This window comes from Vigna radiata, chromosome 2 (assembly GCF_000741045.1).
Source record: "Vigna radiata var. radiata cultivar VC1973A chromosome 2, Vradiata_ver6, whole genome shotgun sequence".
Taxonomy (NCBI): domain Eukaryota; kingdom Viridiplantae; phylum Streptophyta; class Magnoliopsida; order Fabales; family Fabaceae; genus Vigna; species Vigna radiata.
The window spans coordinates 5,716,227-5,739,029 of NC_028352.1; the positions used below are offsets into that span (position 1 = coordinate 5,716,227).

General features: G+C 29.5%; 2 protein-coding genes across 3 annotated transcripts; both read left to right on the forward strand.

Moving 5' to 3' along the window:
- Positions 1–2,926: 2,926 nt before the first annotated feature.
- On the forward strand, positions 2,927–7,078 carry LOC106777303. Its single transcript, XM_014664877.2, has 3 exons — positions 2,927–3,642; positions 4,099–4,871; positions 6,095–7,078. Exons 1-3 carry the CDS (start codon positions 2,947–2,949, stop codon positions 6,279–6,281), a joined length of 1,656 nt encoding a protein of 551 aa, XP_014520363.2. The 5' UTR covers positions 2,927–2,946; the 3' UTR covers positions 6,282–7,078.
- A 10,107-nt stretch (positions 7,079–17,185) lies between these two features.
- LOC106756589 lies at positions 17,186–21,841 on the forward strand. Of its 2 annotated transcripts, none has more exons than XM_014639074.2 (6): positions 17,186–17,795; positions 17,933–18,124; positions 18,403–18,639; positions 18,995–19,212; positions 19,831–20,078; positions 21,263–21,420. In XM_014639074.2, exons 1-6 carry the CDS (start codon positions 17,504–17,506, stop codon positions 21,294–21,296), a joined length of 1,221 nt encoding a protein of 406 aa, XP_014494560.1. In that variant the 5' UTR covers positions 17,186–17,503; the 3' UTR covers positions 21,297–21,420. The 2 variants fall into 2 exon arrangements, with proteins under 2 accessions (XP_014494560.1, XP_014494559.1); XM_014639073.2 differs by having other exon boundaries at positions 17,187–17,795; positions 19,831–20,082; positions 21,263–21,841.
- Positions 21,842–22,803: the final 962 nt, after the last annotated feature.

Here is a 22,803-nt window from a genome sequence, read left to right on the forward strand (position 1 = left end):
ACGAAACCCAGACCTGTAATAACTCACTACACCTTAAACATTGCAGGCAATTCCAAACATCAACACAACTTCATAACATAGTACTCATGACAATAATAACATCAAAATCACATCATAACAAATATTCATACATCATGTTATTAATTAACATAATCTAAGTGCAATAAATACTAGAATGAATATCACAATTNCAATTAAATCATCCTATCATCTAAACAATCACAAATCATACTTGTAAATTAAAATTTAAGAATGTACACTAGCTTAGAAGAATAAACTGTTTTAGAAGACCCTATATAATTTCACACCTGAAAGAACTCTATCTACACATAGAGACAATAAAATCATGATCAAAGTATGTCATTATTACCACTGATCAATAAAGAACCTAAAATAATACTCAAACCATACATGCAATTGAGTCAAACATCACATGCATTGAAAACGTGGAACAACATAAAAGAGTAAAAAATGACTTATTCTATTTTGAGAAACTGATCGGGTAGAGTTGAAGATCTCACTGTAAAGATCATACAAGCAATCTCCGATCTTCAACCAAATGAACAAGATTCAAGAATTCTTAGAAAGAAGATAGATGTCTCTAAAAAAATGGTTTCTAGAAAAATGATATATTTTAAAATAATGAGACTAGCTTATAACAAATTCATTTATATTAAAGTGTTCTAATGTTAGAATAATTGAGTCCCAATATTTTTAAACTACTTCTAAACTACTTCTAAACTATTATTATTATTGATATTTATGTTATAATAATAATAATAATTATTATTATTATTATAATTATTATTATTATTATTATTATTATTGTTTTTGTTATTATTATTATAATATATTGTTACTATTATAATATATTATTATTATATTATTTAAATTAATATTAGATTTATTTTATTATTATTATTATTATTATTACGTGTTGTTTTATTATTGATTTTTTATTGTTTTTATTTTGTACGAAATCATATTTTATCATTTGTTCACATTTTCACTTGAACTATATTTTTTAATATAGTTTTGTTTTTTAAACTACTTATATTTGTATGTGGTTTTATTTATAAATTTTAATATCAATTCTATATTATTTTTATTTTATACTAATAATTCATATTTTATAATATATCTACATGTTAATTTTATTTTTTACATACATTTTACTTTTATTTATTATAGAATCATAATTTAATTATTTTCACTCTTTTTTCCTTTTTGGTTGCTAATTTTTTTACATATTGTTTGCTTATACAATGTACCATAAAGAATTGGCTACTAATATTTTTTTACGTATATATTTGTATTATTTGTATTATTAATATTAGTATTGATATTATTATTATTTTAATTTACATATATTATCGTAAAATAATGTCATTATTTAATTTTTTTACCTTATTCAACTTTTTATTTTCATAACATTTATTTGTTATATATTATTATAATTATTAAATATATATATTTCTTAATTTAAAAAAATAACAATTATATTATTTAAAAAAAAGTGTGTGTTAACTGTTTAAATAGGGGTAATTTTAATATTTCACGAGTATATTATATTTCAATATTTATAGTTGATAATCAATATAAAACCTTTATACACTAGTTAAAAAAACAAAAAACAAAATTTTTTGACATGTGAACTCAAAATTATTTTAAGTTCGACTTGATTTTGTACTGAGATATTTAAATTCTGTTAAATTCTATTATATTTATTTTGTACAGAATAAAATTCATATATTATAATATATCAGTATTTTAATTTTATTTTTTACATGTATCTTACTTTTATTTACTACAGAATCATATTTTAATTATTTACATTTTTTCTTTTTTATGAATAATTTATCTTTACATCTTATTTTCGCATCTACTAATATTTTTTTATGTATATATTTATATTATTATTATTATTATTATTAATATTAATATTGATTTTATTATTATTATTTTGATATATATTATCATAAAATAATATAATTATTTAAGATTTTTACATGATTCTAACTTTATTTCCATAACACATTTATATGTTATATATTTTTATAATAATTAAATATAAATTTCTTAAATTTATTTAAATAAATATCATAACAATTATATTATTTTTTAAAAGAAATTAAAAACCTGAATATACACTGGTGACATAGGTAAAATGAGAAATTACCTAAGATATCAAGAGCTTATGCATTAGGGAATTTAAAGAAAACAGTAGGTGTTAACGGTTTAAATAGGAGTAGTTTCAATATTTATTTGTCTGTTACTTGATTTTGTATTGAGATATTTAAATTCCGTTAATTTATATTTTTTTATTTTGCATGAAATTATTTATATTTTATAATATACTTATATTTTAATTTTATTTTTTTACATACATTTTTTTATGTGTTTTGAAATTATATTTTAATTCTTTACGTTTTTTTTATTAATTTATCATCAATGTAACATAAAAGAATGCCTATTAATATTATTTTTATGTACATATTTAAATTATTATTATTTATACTAGATATTATTATTTTAATATATTATCATAAAATAATATAATTATTTAAAATTTTTAATTTATTCAATTTTTTATTTCCATAACACTATATGTTATTATAATATTTAAATATATATCTTTTAAATCTATTTAAATAAATATAATAACAATTATATTATTTTTCTAAAAGAAATTAAAAAGAAAAAAAATATACACTTATCACGTACTAGATGTTAAATAGGGATAATTTTAATATTTTAACAGTATATTATATTTTAATATTTATAATTGATAATGAACATAAAATCTTTATATACTAAATTAAAAAATAAATAACCACAGTTTTTGATATATATAACTAAAATTATTTTAATTTCTGTCACTTATTTTGTATTGAGATATTTAAATTCTGATATTTTTCTCTATTGGTTATTGTTTTTCACTCTGACATGGACTTCATAGAAGACTTTACCCTCGTGTCGGAGCAGCGCCGGGAGTTCGCCAACGCCGAGGACATGGAATCCGACCTGGAATTTGCCTTCCGTCTCCAATTGCAGGAGGCTCTCAAGGCCTCCCTCGCTTTGAATCCGTCTTCCTCCTCCGCTGTTATCGAACAGCGTACTGTTGACGACGAAGGCGTGCTAAATGCGACCTCACTGCAGAATGAGGAGTTGGCGCGTGTGGAGTGCGAGATGAAGGACCGGGAGCAGAGCGAGAGGGAAATGCAGAAGACGAGGGAGGATCTCTGTCGAAGGATCCACGACCGGAAGGTGGCGATTGATATATTGACGATTTCTGAGGAGGATTGGCAGCAGTGGGGCGATAACTTTGAGAAGCCGTTCGGTGAGGGTTCATCTTCTTCGGGTAGGACGGAGACTGAGGAAGGCTTGGTTAGGATTTACTTGAAGGGTTTGGTGAGCGAGGAAAACGTGAGGGGGGAGAAGGTTGTGTTATCTGGGATAGGGGTTGCGATTTGTGACCGTAGTGATAATTTGATATTCGAGGTTTCTAAGGCGGTGATTGGGAATGGCACTAGCAAGGTCGCAGTGGAGATTAAGGCGTTGATTGAAGCCTTCAATATGGCCCTTGCTTTGGACTTAAAGCGCATAGTTTACTATACCGATAATTATCCGTTCCTCCAATTTGTGAGTCCTTACGAACATCTTATGTTTAAAAATACATGTCTTTAAACAATCATAGTTTAATTGCGAGTTACTTTAAAATGGGACAATGTAGGTTTATGATTTATGAATGTGACATGTGAGGTCTTCTTTTTTTTGCATCAGGAGACAATTTTTTGTGACATTTACACGAACTAGGGATCAAAAGGTCTTACAGACTAAAATCAATCATTAAATATTCTAGTTGTAGGCACTAATTAAAACACGTGCAATTTTTTCATTGTTGAATTGATTTGGGGAGTTTTTTCTGATAAAAGACGTCATTGTTGATCTGTTAAAGATTGTTTTTTTGGATTATGATGTGGCTGAAATTTCATTTCGTTTGTTGGTGGTTTTAGGACGGTGGGAACGAATGAGTGAGAGGATATGATGTTATGTTTTTTTTCTTAGGGTTTTGATATCTTGTTTTTTTGGTGGTAGGTGAGAGGAAAATGGTCTGCAAGACAGCAGAAGATTGCCATGTTGGTTGATCAAGTTCATCTGCTTCAGAGGAAGTTTACATACTGCGATTCAAGGCTTTTGGCCAGAAATAATTTCAAGTTTGCATTTAAGCTTGCGAGGGATGCGATTGTGTCTCAATCTATGACACCCGCAGGACCTGGGAGTACGAGGAGTTTGAATGAAAATTGTGCTATATGTTTGGAGGATACTGATGTCAGTCAGATTTTTTCAGTTGATGGATGTCAACACCGCTATTGCTTTTCTTGCATGAAACAACATGTTGAGGTGAAGTTGCTTCATGGAATTGTGCCTAAGTGCCCTCATGAGGGATGTAAGTATGAGCTTCTGGTTGACAGCTGCCAGAAGTTCTTGACTCAAAAGTTAACTGATATCATGCGTCAACGCCAAGCAGAAGCTTCAATTCCTGTTGCTGAAAAAGTTTACTGCCCTTATCCAAGATGCTCTGCATTAATGACAAAAACTGAGGTCTTTGAGTACTCGAAAAGTCTTATTGGTGAATCTGAACTGTCGGGACCCAAGAAATGCTTAAAATGTCACGGCCTTTTCTGTTTTAACTGCAAGGTCCCTTGGCATAGTGGTATGACATGTTTTATGTACAAAACGTTGAATCCCAACCCTCCTGCTGAAGATTTGAAGCTAAAGTTTCTGGCATCAAGGAGCCTATGGCGGCAGTGCGTGAAGTGTAACCATATGATTGAACTTGCCGAAGGTTGCTATCACATGACTTGCAGGTATAGTAATAATATTTGCTTAGTTTTATCTTCGTTCGAATACTTTTTCTTCTTTTTTCCTAGCAATGGAAAGTGAGCATATATAATTCCCTGTACACATAACTATTAACAATTAACCAACATTTAGTTATTTATAGAGGAGCACTTATAGTAGTAACAGAGTTTTACTAATGCACTACACTATTGGTTAAAAATTATTGAAAACTGAAAATTCATGAGACTAATGGAATAAAAACTGTTTCCATTTGTCTATGCTATAAAGAAGCAAGCGCAATTGGATGGGTGATGTGAAGTCACATGTAATCTTTAATAACCTGACTGACGTTCAAAACACACACATAGATAGATAGAAGAGGGATGGAAACAGCTGGGTCAACAAAATTCACTTTTATATAGAGTTATTGAATGTTGTAATATTTGGTTCGGTAAAAGCTACATCAGTGTATTTTGATCGTTCTGCTATGTGTGTGTATGATAGAATGCTGAAATCTTAGTGTGCTTTTGTAGAACTAATATTAAATATGGACAACAACAGCCTTTCACACTAGCCAATGTTGACTACATGGCTTACACAATGTTTTAATGAGCTCGGTTAAAATCTTAATTTTCAGGGATATGGTTCATTGTCAGACCCGTTTATTAATTCTCTCCAATGTCCTTAATGGTTTTCCTCTAAGCACTTCATATAGTTAAAAATTCATTTAATCTATCATCCCTACTCGTGTCTCCATGGGCATTATTTGTTTGTGTCGATATGGACCTAGTCACATTAACCATTGTTTCCGTGATCGGTACCCACATCAATTTTTTCGTAAAGTAGCTTTTTGTTCTGTCCTCTTCTGTGATTACTACTCATTCATCAGATCATACTGGCTTCTGCTACTCAATTTTTATTTTTATTTTGAAGTTGTCCCTTTAAGGGCCAACATTCACTATGATAAAGTATAATTGGTTGTAGAAGTACAATAAAGTTTCCTTTGAGCATATGATTAGAAAAATAATTCTCATTGCTATTTGCGGTAGAGATGACTCAAACTAAGAACTTTAGTTTGTAACATGCATATTTAAGTAAGTAGTTTTCTTATTTGGATGAATGAAGAAGTCATTAGTGTTGAATCGCAACATCATCAACGGGAAGCAATAATATGTTGGCCCATTGCTACTTTCACTTCTAATGCATGTTTTCATTTCATATAATTCTCCGGTATTTCTTGTGATTGCAGATGTGGTTTCGAATTTTGCTATAACTGTGGTGCTGAGTGGAAGGACAAAAAAGCAACGTGTTCTTGCCCGCTCTGGGCAGAAGACAATATTTGGATGGAGGAGAGAGAGTTGGACGAGATTGACGATGATGACGACGAGGACGATGACTACTACGATGACTACGACGACTTTGGAGGTTGGCGTTGATTATTGTGATGCTTATTAAGCAGCTGACCGATTGATCAGGTTGACGGTCTACTTCTACATCTAGTAAATATTCGTATATTTTGAATATATTACTTAGCAAAGTTTTGACTTTTTATTTTCTCTCCATTTAATTTTACACTCAGCCAAGCTCCAACTGTTTTCCCAATACACTGTAGCCCAGTGCGTCCTTCCCTCAATGCATTTCAAAAAAAACAAAATCTTTTATTTGCCCCAATTTACTCTTCATTTTCCTTTGGCTTGGCTTAAAAAAACACTTTTTGAACGAGTACAATGTCTGCAGACAAATCAACAAAAAGGACAACGAAGTATGATGATGTTATTTTAATGCACAATACGTTGAAAAACAATTATTTTCACTCCTAGTATCAATGAAATTGCGATGAAGTTACTGATAGGAAATGGCCACACACGATTGATGTGACTTTCTTTGACGGTTTTAGATAAAGTTAGATGCCGAAGTAATACAAAAATGTTATGATTGAGACGTAATACGTAATCTTCGTTCTACTCTATAATTAGCTTCTTGTATTGCCTGGCTTCTCATTGAAAAATCGTCATTTTTATTCAGAAATTTAGAATTACAATTATCTGAGCACTGGGTTGGGGATTAAGTGTTTGTTGGTTAGTGTTCCTGCAAAAGCTGAATACAGTTTTCAGTTTGAAATTTTCAATATGCATCTATTGTAGTGATGTTGTAAAGGTATATTTATAGATTTAGAAATAGTTATTGTCTGCCTTATTATTTAGGGGTAATGGGTGTTGTGGAAGAAGATGAAATCAAAATTAGGGTTATTTATTTTAAGTAGCCATCAAAGTCTAATATCGAGATCTAAATATATTAGACCTTTTGTTTTCAAAATAAAAATGTTAATCTTAGTATAAATACAATAAGTTTGATATATTTGAGTTTCAAAATTGAATTTGAAGCCAAGGATAAAAAATCGTAATTTTGCAAGACTTATTATTCCATTACCTTTCGATAATAGGAAAGATAATAGTTGTTTTTAAGTCTAGAAATATACTTTTACATCATCGCAATAGGAAACACATTAATGTTACCTTTACTCAACTTTTGGTATAACTTTTGCCAACGAAAGTGGTGAGAAGCGAAAAGAGAGGGATGACAATGGTTTGGGTACAAGTTTGATTATCGTATCTCTGTAAAAATTAATTAATTATATTAAAAAATCACAAAAAAAATGATATTATCAAAATTTAATATAAAAAAGATAATAAATGTCAAATATTTATAAATAAATGATTATTATATAAATTTTGAATGAGAAAACCAAATAATAATTGAATAAAAAGAGGAGTGATTATATAAAATATTATGTAATTACAATTAAATAAAATTTTATAATAACCAAGATTAGTTTTAAAATATTACTGAAATAAAGTTAAGAGATATTTTTAAAAAATTAGAAACAAAAATAAATATTTGACTTAAAAATTATTTCGAACGTCATTTTACTTTTCTTTCTCTGAATTATAATAAAATACTTTTTATCAATAAAAATCATTACACTACTTAAATAATGCATAAGAAAACAAAGATGAAACAATTAATAATTTGAATTTAGTCATATAGTGCCCATGTCGTTTACCATTGTAGTCTATTGTCATTATCTGTCTTTGCTATAAATATCGCTCTTATTTATTACTATTGTCATCGAAGTTTCAGTTTTGACTAGTAACAACATAATTTTTTACCATCTTGATCGGTCACTCTAAGAGTTGTCTTTTAACACTTGTGTCTAAGTATCTTAGTCCTGCTCTTCTAATTTCAATTCTTTACTATTGTTTTTTTTTCATTGTTGTCTACTCTTTGTTGTCTTTGTTTAGTAACGTTCTTCATGGAAATTATGTTTCTACATGCTTTGATGGATAAAGGAGACTATTCTTTTAAAGATGCATATCTTCCACCTTCACTATCTCTCATTGATGCGTCATCATTTTCCTCGTTCATTATAAGGGGGAGTTTGTTTCCATGTGGTCTGATCTAGTCCATGCAATTTATCGTTGTCAGCCACTGCAGGTCACCATCTGTTATTGATGGAAATCTAGTCCCTGCAGTTTGTTTGTGTCCACCACAACAGACCACCATCAGTTACTAATGACAATTTAGTCCATGTAGTTTGTCGTTGTCCGCCACTACTGGTCGTTGTCCACTACTAATGGTAATCTTCTTTGTGAAAGACATCAGAATTGAAGTTTAGTAGTCCACCATTTTTTCAATATTATTCTCCACATTTGTTGTTAGTTGTTTGTCCACCTTTGTTCACACTCTTTATCAATTGAATGTCAATAATGCATTCCTCAACGACAATTTGCACGAAGAAATTTATATGGAGCAACTTCCCAATTTTGTGTCACTTGAGAGCAAATATTTTCACTAGATTTTTATTGATTATATTAGTAACAAATTGGTACGTATGCATCAACTTGAGAGAAGTGTTAGATATATTATCTTTATCTTATCTTTATCTTTTATTTTTAGTTAGTACACCATTAAAGGAAATTGCATAAAAAAGTATAATTAAAAGTATAATAAAATGTAAAGTATCTTGTAGATATGACAAAACTTTTTTAATATCAAACTAGATGAAAAATATAATGAAAATAGTTCGAGTGAAACAAAAAGTCCTCCAAACGAAAGAAAAATTAAGGATCAAAAGAAAATAAATATAAGTGTTTTAAATTACCCATCAAATGCAAGGTTTACTATTAAACACTTGAAGTTGAAACAGTCAAACACTTTCAAGCAAAAAAAAATAATAAATAAATAAATTAAAAAGAAGTAGAGATAATAAAATGTTTATTTGATTTACTTAAATTAATAATACATAATTTAAACATAACTACAAAAAGAAAAAAAATGTGTAATCAAGATATTGATAAGAGAGAAAGTATCTTAGATATGTAAACAAATTTCGTCAATATAAAACAAGTCAAATAATTAGAAGACACGAAGAAAGTGTGTAACTTAAGAAAAATAAAGGTTAAAAAACTAAGTGTTAAAAATATCGAGTATTAGCTATATTTATATTTATACCCAATTAATATAAAGATTTCTTGTTAAAATAGTAACCTGTTTAAAGAATACTTACTAGATGAGTCTATTTTTCATCCTTAAAACTTTTATTGTTTTTAGTTTAGTATTGTATACGAAGAAAGAAAGGTGAGTAAATTGATTATTTGGTTTTATTAATTTGTCTAAAGCGAACGTTATCTTATCATCAGTGTGACATTTTTACATAAATAGAAAACTCAAAAATCATTAAATCATTTTACTATGATCATAATAAATTATTTTAATAGATATAGTTGTAATATTTTATTATGACCATAATAGTTTTACTATGTGAACAGCGAATAATAATAGTGTTGGCTAAGTACTTACATGTACTGAGTTTTATCTAGTTTACCTTGCATGTAATATTTTGAAAAATTATTTATAATTTTGAAATACTGTACTAATGACACATAGAAATCTGGGGATGTTACACTTTGGTAATTATTCCCTTACGAGAAAAATAATGTTTTTCTTGGTAGTAAATTATTAAGTCTATAAACAAATATTATATAAAAATTTGTAAAATTTGAAGAAAATATATACAAACAATATTATTTCGTGTAAAGTTTGGTAGAAATACTTTAAACTATTTATGGTTTAAACCTTTTTTGGTTTCTAAGTTATGAGCGGTTGTTTAGTTTAGTCTCCGTTTTTAAAAATATAAACTTTTAATTTCTAATATATAAGAAATGTATCAAATGAATCTTTTTTTTATGTTCATTGTCAAAGTACAAAGAACAATATAAAGTGTTGTTATTATTAAGAAACAAATCAGAGCAATCTAAATATGTAGCAGTTGTTAAGAAACAACCAAAAACAGTATTTCAAGTCAAAAAAGTCATTTGATACATTTTTTATAACTTAGGAACCAAAGATTTACATTTTAAAAAACGAGAACTAAATTAAACATTCGCTTATAACTTAAGAATCAAAAAGAGATTTAAACCATTATTAATTTATGAAGATTAAATCAAAGTGAATGTAGAGCTTTGCTTTGATTTGATTGATAAGTTTTGAACTTTTTTTCTTAAAACAGGAGTTGGTGGGCACAAGAATCTGATCCCATGCAACAAACAAAAAGATAACACCGACACAGTTATCATAAACCTTTTGAAATACAAAGAAAAGTTAAACATGTGATTCAACCTCACATTCTATCTTTTTCTTTTTCTGAAAAATTAATTATGTTGGCTAAGCTCGTTGACTAATCACCCTTTGTTTTGGATTAACATATGGACCCTTACACCAACTTCCAACCACAATGGAAGAGCATGGACCACTTATATGTATGATAGGATTATGATGCTTTGAAATAATGAGAAAGATAATAGATATTTTACGTATTAACAGTGTACAGAATTATATTATCATTTAATTAAAAATACTTTTATGATATTTTTTTTAAACATACATTTAATGTAAGTTAAATTATAGTTGGTTGTGTAATTTTTTAATACTAATTATGCAAATATTAAACTGTAAAAAAATAAAAAAAAATTAATGTATTTATCAATAAATGTTAAGACAAATTATTAGTAATTTATATTATGCATTTCATTATTGTATGTTTGGATTTAAGGGTGGATTTGTTAGATAGAAAATGATGAAAAATAAGGAAAAACTATAGAAAAAAAATGATGTTGTTTCAATTAAGAGAGAAAAAAAAGTGAAAAATAAAAACAAAATGAAGAAAAAGTTTGTGAGAGATTATGTGAGTGATTTGATGATTGGGATAGATACCAAATGTTTTAATTGATAAAATAGTAAGATTTTAATTTTGTTTTTATGATTAAAACAAATAAAATAAAGTATAAGTAGTTTAAATTAATTTAAAATAAACTAAAATAAAATATAAGCGAAACATTAATTAATAGATTTTCAATTTTATATAGTGTGATATTTTCCTATTTCTATTCGATATAAAAGTTATACTTATCTTTAAAATTATAATACTAAAGTCATATTTTTTTCTTCTATGTTTTCAATTTTAATTGGCACTATATGGAACGTGAAAGTTATAAATGTGAGGTTTAATAATTTCAAACATATTTATTTGTGTAGGTTTGTCTCAAATAACTTCTCGTATTCTAAAAGGTCTCAATTAGATCTTTATTATGTAAAATTGAATTAGTTTAGACCTCGCCGTTAATTAGGTTGGACGACGTTAAAAACTTTAATGTGTGGCTTGATGATATGAGCAAGTTGTTCTAACGTTTCACAGATTATTCGCTGAGTTGACTTTCTTTTAAATAAGTTGGTGGTCGTCCTGGTAGTCACTCATCCAGCTTGGTGGTCAACCACTCAGTTTGGTGGTCGACCTGGTGGAAGGTAGGCCTGGTAGTGCCAAGAGACCATATGGTACATAAAAGATTCTTCAAAAGCATACTGAAACATTAAATCAAAGCTCATCATTTAAGTTTTAAAGAATCCTTTTTGTATCGTATGGTCTCATAGCACAACCAGGCCGACCATCCATCAGGTTGACCAATCACCAAACCGAGTGGCTGACCACTAGGCCGAGTAGTCCATTAACAGGCCGACCACCAACTTATTTAAAAAAATGTCAACTCAGTGACCAATGTGTGCCACGTCAGAACAACTTGCTCATGTCACCAAACCACGCATCATAATTTTTAACGTCGTCCTGCTTACTTAACGGTGAGGTCTAAATTGATTCAATTTTACATAACAAGATACCTAATTGAGACCATTTAGAATACGATGAGTTATTTAAGACAAACGTGCACAAATAAAGATGTCCTAAATGATTAATCCTTATTCTTACATACTAAGAAGAACTCAAATTGCATTTTTTCTTACAAACCCATGTTTCTATTTCTCTCCAAATCAACTTATATGAGCACAAAAATCACTCTTTTTCCATCATTCTGGTCGGTACATTATTGAAAACAAATAAGATTAAACGGAAGAAGACATGGAAATTTAAAGTTTTTATTTTGTAATTGTTCATTAATAATAGTGGTCCTTTTTTAATCTTTTTATATCCTAACTCTTATTTGGTAAATTAAGATTATTATTTATATTTAAAAAAATCGAAATAATTTTGAATTTATACGAGATGTTTAATTAGTGAGTTTTTTTTTTGGTTAATTAACATTTTATTTTGTTAAAACAATTCTAGAATACATAAATCTTTTAGCAGATTCTAAAAACGACAGAACAATTTTAAATATATTATAAATGTGAAATTATACTTGATAAACCATCTTAAAGTGCTATATTTATTATATAAACATGATCTCTGCTAAATAATATAATTATATATATTTTTTGTCTTTGGACAGTTTTTTAAAATTATGTTTTTTGTTTTAATTACAGTACATACCTATTTTTTCTTTACATTTTATGGTAAAATATTTTTGTAACAAACTGTATGTGAAAGTAATTATAATTCACTGTGAAATTCTTTTTAAAAAAATAATTTTAAATCTAGCTTGGGTGTATATATACAGAGGATGCGATAATTTTGTACATCCCAGAGTATAATACCATAACAAATCAACAAGTTCAAGGAAACTAAATAAAAAGCAAATAAAGATAATCAAGTACTCTAACAAATATAAATTAGTTAGAAACTAATTTTACTAATATGACGTGTATTAACTGAAAGATGAAACAAGTAACCTTTTTCTCCTTATCCGTTTCCTAATCGTTTGGTCTACCACCTTGGCTATTTCACTAGCCCTGCACGAGCTCCAAAAGTCCCAAAGAGCCAAAACTCCCCATACTCCATAAGCTGCAGGATCATCACGAAAATCATTAATCCCCACATTACCTCAGTCTCTAGACTCTCCTGACTTTGTCTCTAACGCCACTTGCAAAGCATCTAATTAGATTATACAATAGTACGTAGTTATTAGAATTTAAAATACATTAATGCATATGAGTTGATTTATAGTTACCGGATTTTTTACATTATGTTTTAAACATTATGTACTGTAAATATTGACTGTTGTGTTAAATCAATGCTGTAATATACTGTTTCATATGTAGGTTTGTTTAAAAGAAATTTACATAGTATAGGTCTGAGTTGTGACAAAAATCGAGGTTGAAAGCTATTTTATGGCCTTGATTAAACTACAACTGGTGTCATAGGATACACAAGATTTAAAAAAAAAAATTAAGGACTTTGACCTCGATTCTAGCTTGAATCTCTGTCATAGACCTATATTATTAACTCGGTTGAATCGAGGTAATAGTCCCTCCATTTTTTTTTCTTCGTTACTACTTCGGGCTCTGAAGAATCGAAGCAAAAGTTTCCATCTTTTTAGCTCGGTTGGAACTAAGATCAAAAGTCCTCATCATTTTACTCACCAATATATGCCTTGATTCGAAAACCGATACATATTGTCAAAAATAACCGTTATGGTTTTTTTGTCACTATACTAGTAAATAACCATTATAATAGGTTTTGGATAACTATTATACAATTTTAATAAATGAATTTTATAGTTAACTCAATCATTTGATTTATAAAATAATGTTTGTATCTAGTTATACATTGTAAATCTATTTATCTCTAGTTGTTATTGTGGAATCTCTAAAAATTTTATCAGAGACATTTACATATCAATTATAACATTATACATAAATGATAGTTTCATAACATCCTAATAGCAAGTGAGAGGATAAACTTAACAAACAATAACTTCTATACCAAGGTATGATTTACATAATTATAGATATATAATTTAAGTAAAAAAATAATATTTCTAAAAATGATTTAAAAGAAAATATGTGCAATTATAAAAAATAACCAAAATATTGAGTCTTTTACTTTCTATAATATTTTTTGGTTGAATATTTCACTTTATAATATTGTCCGTGGAGTTGAAACTAATATAGTTATGTTTTGGTTATGGTTGACCTATCTGATATTAACATGTTTAGTGTGAGAAATTGTTATCAAACCCATTCTTATTTTACATATTAAAAGAACTTAATTAATATACACAATCACAAAAAGGTAATCCTTCGGTATATTCATAACATATTGTTTATTATTTAGTAGCTTATTACTCTAAACCAAAAATAAAATAAATTACTAAATTATTAATGAAACTTTTTTGTTCATAAAATATAATTTATTAATAGATTTGATAAAAAAAATTTTAATTATAATTACTTATTGGAATATGGCAAATAAACTATAATTTGTGTTGATAAAATGTATTGATAGTTAAAATTTTTATTGTTGAAAAAATATTTATGTTGAAATTTTTTATCAATAAAGTAAACGTTTTAAGTTTTTGTTTGGTACTTGATTATATAATAGTAAAATTTATTGATAATTAATTTTTTTTTTAAAATCCATCATGTTAAACTGAATTTTCAAAAATGTTTTAGTAATTGAATTTTTTAAAATTTGTCAGTAAGTTCATCTGTAATTGATTTTTTTTAAATCTATTAATAAATCAATTGATAATTGATTTTTTTTTAATTTGTCGATAATTGATGTTTTTAAGATTTGTTGGTAATTATATTTTCTTAAAATTCAATAATAAATAAAAACTTTAAATTTTTGTTAATAAAATTGGTGTCAAATTTTTTATTAAATCTGACGAAATATTAATTGTAAATTAATCGAAGATCAATTAAAGAGAAAAAGATAAGAATGAGAGAAGAAAAAAAAAGGAGAAATAGGAACAAAGGAAGAGAAAAAAAAATAAGAGAAAGAAGAAAAAGAACCGAGTATAAAGAAAAGAAAATCAAATTATAATATTTTTCAAAAATTAATTATTGATGAATTTTGATTGTTAATAATTATCAAATATTTTTTTTCTTTTTATAAACAAATTTTATTTTGCTAAGTGGATGGTAATTTTAATTTATCAACAAATTTTTTATATTATTGAGAAATTTTGTCCGTTCATAATTTTATTTATATTTTGGTACAAATTTATTGATATATATATATACTAGCACTTTTATTGACACTCTTTAAAAGACATTAAATACAAATAAACAGATAAATGAACTTTTCTTAAGTTAAAACTAACTTAATATATGTCAATCAAAATCTGATTACTTGACATACTCATGGAACATCAGCTGTATGTGGGGAAATTTACTCTTACTAGTATCTCATTTCTTTGAAAAATTAGTCTCACGATTTACTTAAAATTATCTAAAAATCCCATCCATTACAAAGAATACTCATTTAGAAGTTTTAATTTATCTCTTTCTTTTTCATAAAATAGTTATGTTTCTGTATGTGGGATACGAGATCAGCTAGTTGAACTCTCACTCTTGTTTTCTATCGTCCAACTCGTTCTATTAGTTCGTGTCCTCAGGTACTAATCGGGGGTCCTGCAAAGAGAACACTCTGACACTCAAGTTAGACGGAAAATTGGTAAGCTGAATGATTCTAAATCAGAAAAAAGTAAGTCTACCTAGTCAATGATTCCCCATTTATAATCCTTACATCCGTAACTGACTATTAATTACTTTAAACCATCGCATCTTTCTTTACTTTCCCATCAAAACCCATCAATGCTTCTCTACCATCATACCAACCTTAAATCCATGTGATTGGTCTCCCTGGCGATCGGGTTCTACTTCTCCCACTATACCGATTGGCCCCACCGAACCCCCTGTACTCCAAGTTATATTTTTGTATTTCTCTTTATCTGTTATCAATTAATTTTGAGTTGTCCATTTTTTATTTCCCATTAGGTGAACTTTTAAGTCAAATGGTCCATGAGATGAGAACGACATTAAGATTGCAACCAAATGGTGTTAAAATAGTCATTTTCGTAGAAAACTTTAGCTATTTTTTAAAAATTATTTTATCCGTATAAATATTTGTTTCAATAATTTTTCTTCTTCGTAGACAATTCGTTACGTCGTTTTCTTTTTTAAGACCATAAAAATTGGTTCTCAATTCTTAAGGTGGCTTGGTCTAAAGGCATTATTGCATTTGCACGCAGAACCAAATATTTAAATGCCATTTATTTATTTCTATTTACAAAAATAAGCTATTTAAAAGAAATACAAAAGTTATATTTGAATAGATAAATAATACATAATTTAAATCTAGTTAAAGAAAATGTTATACATCAACACTAATAATAGTAATAAGTACTAGTTAGAATAATTATTTGACTTTTCAATTCCTATACCTACATCGAGCGGCAACTACTCTTTATTGGAAGATGTAAAAGGATAAACGGATCTTTCAATAATTAAAAAGTAGTGACAAAATATAGTCGGAGACTTATTTATTTATCAAAACTGACAAAAGAAATATGAATAATTCATGACGTAAGGAAATATTATCTCATTATATTAAATATTTTAAAAAATAATAACGAATATCAAAAAAAAATATTGCATGGATTTTCTTATAGGAAGAAAAGAAGTGATTGGACAAACATCTATATGAACATTTTCCAAGAAAAATATTTAAAATTTAAAAAAAAAGAGAATATTTTTTCATAAACTATGACATTATTTATGAGAATAGTGGGACAGAAATTTGTCCTGAGATGTGAATTTTATAAAATAAACTAAGAAAACGGTGTACACGTGGCGACGATCGGTGCAGCGTTCATTGAGCGTCATTCGACCGCAATTGAAAATTTTCAGTTTTTTACTTTTCAGACAATAGAAAGAAAGATTATGAAGTGGTTTAACATCATTAATTATCTTTGAATATGTGGTATAGAATAGAGATTAGAGTAAATAATTAGTAATTACTTAGAAACATGTTTTAGAAGTAATAACAGAGACATGAAAGGGTAATAGCGTGAGCAGTAACTGTTAAGTAAAGGTGCTTTGGTGGCGAGGATCCAAATTCCAAACCACCAAAAGCCACTCCATTTTTTCTCACTCACACCACTGTTTTTCTTCTTCTTCTTCTCCTTGGGTCCATTTCTTTGTCTGCATTAACCCCTCACAATTCCAACTCCACTCTATATAAACAAGTGCAAAATAAATATTAGTAATAAATACCTGATTTGCGACTTTTTCCTTTTCCCTTTCTCCAACCCAAAGCAAATCAAACTCAAATCTTCATTTCTCTGTTCCAATCATGTCTACTTTTCCCCCCTTTTCTTCCAGAATGTGATTGTTTGGGGGAAAACAAGAGAGCGAGAGAAGCGTGATGGAGTGGGTGAAAATGAAGGAGTGCGCGAGGGAGTTCATGGTTGGGGTGGCGGAGATGACGGTGGAGTTCGGAAAAGGTTGCAGAGACATAGTCAAGCAGAGTTTGGTCAATGAAGATTCATTTATTGTCAAAAACTTAGGGAGAGATTCCTACATTGGAAAAAGACTCAGAGGACCCTGTGCCAAGCTTTTCGACAAATTGAGCTTCTTCAACGAGTATTTGCCCGAGGATAAGGATCCTCTTCACGCTTGGTCCGTCATTTTCTTCGTTTTCCTTCTCGCCTTCTTAGGTAATCGACTTCAGTTTCAATGTAACCAAATCAATTTAATACTTTTGAAGTTCACTTTTGGATCAGGGATTAGCTTCCTGGAAGTTATTAATGCTGTCTAAGGTGTTTGAGTATGATTGATTTGTTTTTATTTCTAGCTTTGTATGTGAATTTTGAGCGTGATCCGGACGCGCCGCCGGTGAAGCAGGTGTTTCTGCATCCTCCCAGTGCTTCTCGTGTTGTGCTTCCTGACGGACGGTACATGGCGTATAAGGAGCAAGGTGTTTCGTCTCACAGAGCTAGGTTTTCCATCATTGCTCCTCATAGCTTTCTTTCCTCCCGGCTTGCAGGTTGATTTTCTTTTGAATTGTTAGCTTTAGTTGCTGTTAATTTTTTGTGATCTCATGTGAGGAGAAGTTGTTTCATGGTCCAACCCTACTGTGATCAACTAGTCTTTTAAATGGTCTCAACTAGTCTTTACATGACCAGTTATTGAACTTTGCTAATTAGTTGTCATAAAGAGTATTGTTATGCAGAGATTGGGTCAGACTATAGAGACCTGCTTGAGGTATAGTTTTTTTTTTCTTTTTATTCTATTAATAGTTTTTTGGCATCTTTTTGGAATTAGGGATTCCGGGAGTTAAAGATTCTCTGCTGGAAGAGTTTGGTATTCGTTTGTTGACGTATGATCTTCCTGGTTTTGGTGAGAGTGATCCTCATCCCAAGCGGAACCTGGAATCCTCGGCAACAGATATGGCATTTTTGGCGGATGCTCTCGGTGTGAACAAGTTTTGGGTTGTTGGTTATTCAAGCGGGAGTATGCATGCTTGGGCTGCACTTAGATACATTCCTGATAGGCTTGCTGGTATTGATTGCTTTTTTCTTTTTTGTCGTGTGCTTTTTTCTTTTTTTGTCATGCAACTTTTGATACAGTTCATGTCACAAATTTTGTAGTTTTTAGCCATTTACTTTATGTTTTATTGCTCTATTTTTCATTTCATTTAGGCCTTTTGTTCTTTTGCCTCATTTAAAACAATTGAACAAATTGTTTAAAGTGGCTTGTTATAACATTTTGCGTCCTTTTGAAAGTACCGCTTTTTAAAAAATATATCAGGTAATATATGTGTGTAATGTGCCGCAACAATATAATCAAGTTTTTCAGAGGGAATATCCACCATGCCGTGCATTATGAAATTAATCTGTCATATGTTCATTATCAGGTGCGGCCATGTTTGCTCCCATGGTGAACCCATATGATCCTATGATGACGAAGGAAGAGAGACGAAGAACTTGGAACAAATGGACACGGAGAAGAAAATTCTTGTACTTCTTAGCCCGGAGGTTTCCTAGATTTCTAGCCTTCTTCTATCAGCGAAGCTTCTTGTCTGGAAAGCATGGACAGATTGATAAGTGGCTGTCATTGTCTCTGGGAAATAGGGTAAGGGAAACTTTGCCTATCCCTTTATATCTTTTAATTAACAAATCCAATATTCACAATTTGGTTCCTTTAAAGTGAGATGCATACTTAATGTAGAGTTAGAACTCTTGGTAAGAAAATCGAGGGAAAAGTTTTAACTTCATAGTTTGAAATACTGTTGTATGTATTTTACGGCATTCAACTGTTGATTTTTCAAATCAATGGTTATAACTGTATCTTTTAAACTGCACCTTTCACTTTAGAGGAGGCAAATACTGATATATGACCTCCATATATGACTTCAAACGTTTAACATTTTTGTTGATGGTCCACTTTATGACTGTCACCCACCTGTATTCAGTTAGATGGACTAAACATTAGAGTTGTGCCAATTAACTGATCAGTATATGGATGAGACGGCTTTGCAAAGTTGCTAAAGAAATTCTTGACATTTTCAAATATCATTTAGCTCTGTTCTGTGATTTAAAGCAAAAATTATTACTGAACTTTGGTTGAAATTGGTAGCAACGTAAATTTGTGTCACCAAAAGCAGGTTCTAGTGGCCCATGCTTTACCAAGAGTTTTTTTTTTTTTTAAACATGTGCATTGACTCATGCAAGATTGCAATGTCCCTTTCAGGATAAAGCACTGATGGAAGATCCAATTTATGAGGAATTCTGGCAAAGGGATGTGGAGGAATCAACCAGACAAAGAGATGTGAAACCTTTTGTGGAGGAAGCTGCTTTGCAGGTTACAAATTGGGGTTTCAGCCTTTCAGACCTCAAGTTGCAGAAGAGGAAACCGACTAGTGAGTTACTCAGTTGGCTGAAATCAATGTTCACTGAAACTGAGGAATATACAGGATTTCTTGGCCCTATACATATATGGCAAGTGAGTGCACCTATGTTTCATTCACATAAATCCGCAGTCATGTTATCAAAATTTATTGCTCGTGTTCTTCTATTCTAACAATTTAATTTAACTCTATCGGAGATCACACATCAATTATATAGCTAAATTATAATATATAAGTGGGTGTAACATTATGTTATCAAATTAGTTTTATAGAATTGAATTAGGCTTAAGGTTCTCTTTCTAAGATGGTATTAAATCTTATCCTAATGAAGTTTGTTTGATCTATAGTGCCACTTGTTATTAGGTTGGTATCAGACCACTTTCAAACATCTAATCCCAAACTTGAGATGTTCAATCTTTTGTGTAAGGAGGTGTTAGAGATCTTATATCAACCATAGATATAGCCAAACCCTAAAGCCAGTTGTAAGGTTAATTCCAGTTTCTTATAAAACCAAATCACTTAAAGGCAATGACGCAATATGCGTATTTGGAATATATTTGATATAATATTGGATTAGAATGTTGGTACACTTGAGTATGTCAAATATTAATATTAAAAATGCATTAGTATATACAAATGTTCTAAAACACTAAATGTATTAAATTTAAACTACTAGACATTATCAAGCTGATTTTCTGCATTTTCAATTGCTTTCTTGCCTTTTGCATCCATTTCAGAAGTTTTAGAAGCTAATTTGTCCATTTTGACCAGTTGGTCCCAAATGTTAAAACCATATAACATCTTATTCCCTTTTATATTATATCAAAGCAACTTGCTTTGACTTTTTTCTTTTTCTTATCTCCTCCCATTACCTGTCAGTACGCCCACCTTTCAGTTATCATTATTATGACTGCATTCTAGGAAGGAACCTTAGCTGTTTTAAGTTCCTAGTAGTCTAGCATACTCGTCTATTGAGTGTATGATGGAAAACATCGAACTGTTGCATAACCAAGTAACAAGTTTTCTTGGTTTCTTTCAATTCTTCTGTTGTATTGCTTTCTACTAAACAGAATTTAGGAAATTGTGAATGTATGATATGGTTCCTTACTGTAGACGTTTCCTTGGCGTAGTTTATACTAGTATTAAGAAGTCTTTACTCGTTTATGTGTATATTCATCAAGAAGCTTATTTTTACCTGATTGCTCTAATTCTTTGTTAACCAGCAGTTGACTTTTGTTAAATGAAGTATGACTTCTTGTAGTGCAATGTTAACAGGGAATGGATGATAAAGTGGTTCCCCCGTCAATGACTGATTTTGTGCACCGCGTGCTACCCGGAGCCGCTGTACATAAACTCCCATATGAAGGCCATTTCACTTATATATACTTTTGTCATGAATGCCACCGGCAGATATTTACTACACTTTTCGGAACCCCACAAGGTCCACTCAGCATTCCTGTAAATGTAAATGAAGCCACCCTAGAAGCCAATATTGAACAGCAGGCAGGAGTAAACGATGATGAGTATGCTACAGACTAGACGTACACATAACAGGATAAAAATGTTCTTTTCTTCTTCCATTTTTCTGGTCAAACATCACAATTTTATGATGTAAATACCTTATAGTTTTGCCTCATCTCCAATGGAGCAATATAGGAAAGAAAATAAAAATTCGTGCTTCTGGTCTAGTGGCTGTTGAAATGTCCAACAAAAATTGTGTTTGAACTCCTTTAATTCAACAACTCCCATGCCCCATTTCCTTCCACTTAGTCATAACTTCAACACAAAACTTGCTTTTGGTAACAATAACATACGATACTACAATTCGAGTTCACCTGATGAAACAGGGAATCAGAAAGTGTGTATTATTACTCGTCTCTTCCCATCCTTCTGTTAGTAGACACCAAATGATGGAATTGCACCCTCTACATCCTGAACTAAAAATTCGGTTGAGAATGACATAACTGTTGACTCTGCAATCTTTGTCGTTTACACCAGCAAGGTTTTTTCACTACTTAATTTCATTCTATCTAGCCTCGAACCTGAGGACCTTTCTGTTAAATGAAGAGTTAACTCATTTTATATTTATTCAAGGATTGGGCCAGCAACTATGCCTTTTTTACCTGCTAAGAGCAATAATAAATGTGATGTCTATGGTTGTATCATATAATAGGATATTCTACATGATAGTATTGTATTCATTGCAATTTCCTGGAACACAATATTCATGACTACATGTTTTTCTTTTTCAAAATTATCTAAAATACAAATAGCATTTCATTGATCACCTTTTAAAAGCATATAATGAGAGTAATGCTATGAATACACATTAAGAAAATCGACATTTTTTCTAAAAAGGAAGGTGTACTTATCATAACAACAACATTAAGGGAAATACATATAATTTGATTTGCATTGTTATACCTTTTTCTTACACTAAAAATATTACTTAATCAATAGGCAAGTACTAATCTTTTCATATATAATAAATACTAACTTCTTTTAAGCATAAAGATTAATGAAGTGTGAAGTATATTTATCAATTTATTCTAAATCTTTAAAAACATAATTGAGAGAATTTTAACTATCAATCAACTATACTAATACTGGTGTTGACTAATATCTTAATATTAATGTTTTAGATATTATTTTATTAATTATGGGAATAAGGATTTTAAAGAATCACATATCGAGAAAGATTAAATTATTATCATATATGTATTTTCGTTAATATATTCTTACATAAAAATGTTAGCAAGTATCATTAAGAAATAAATCCGTTTTTTTATCATAAAAAACAACTACCATCACATCCA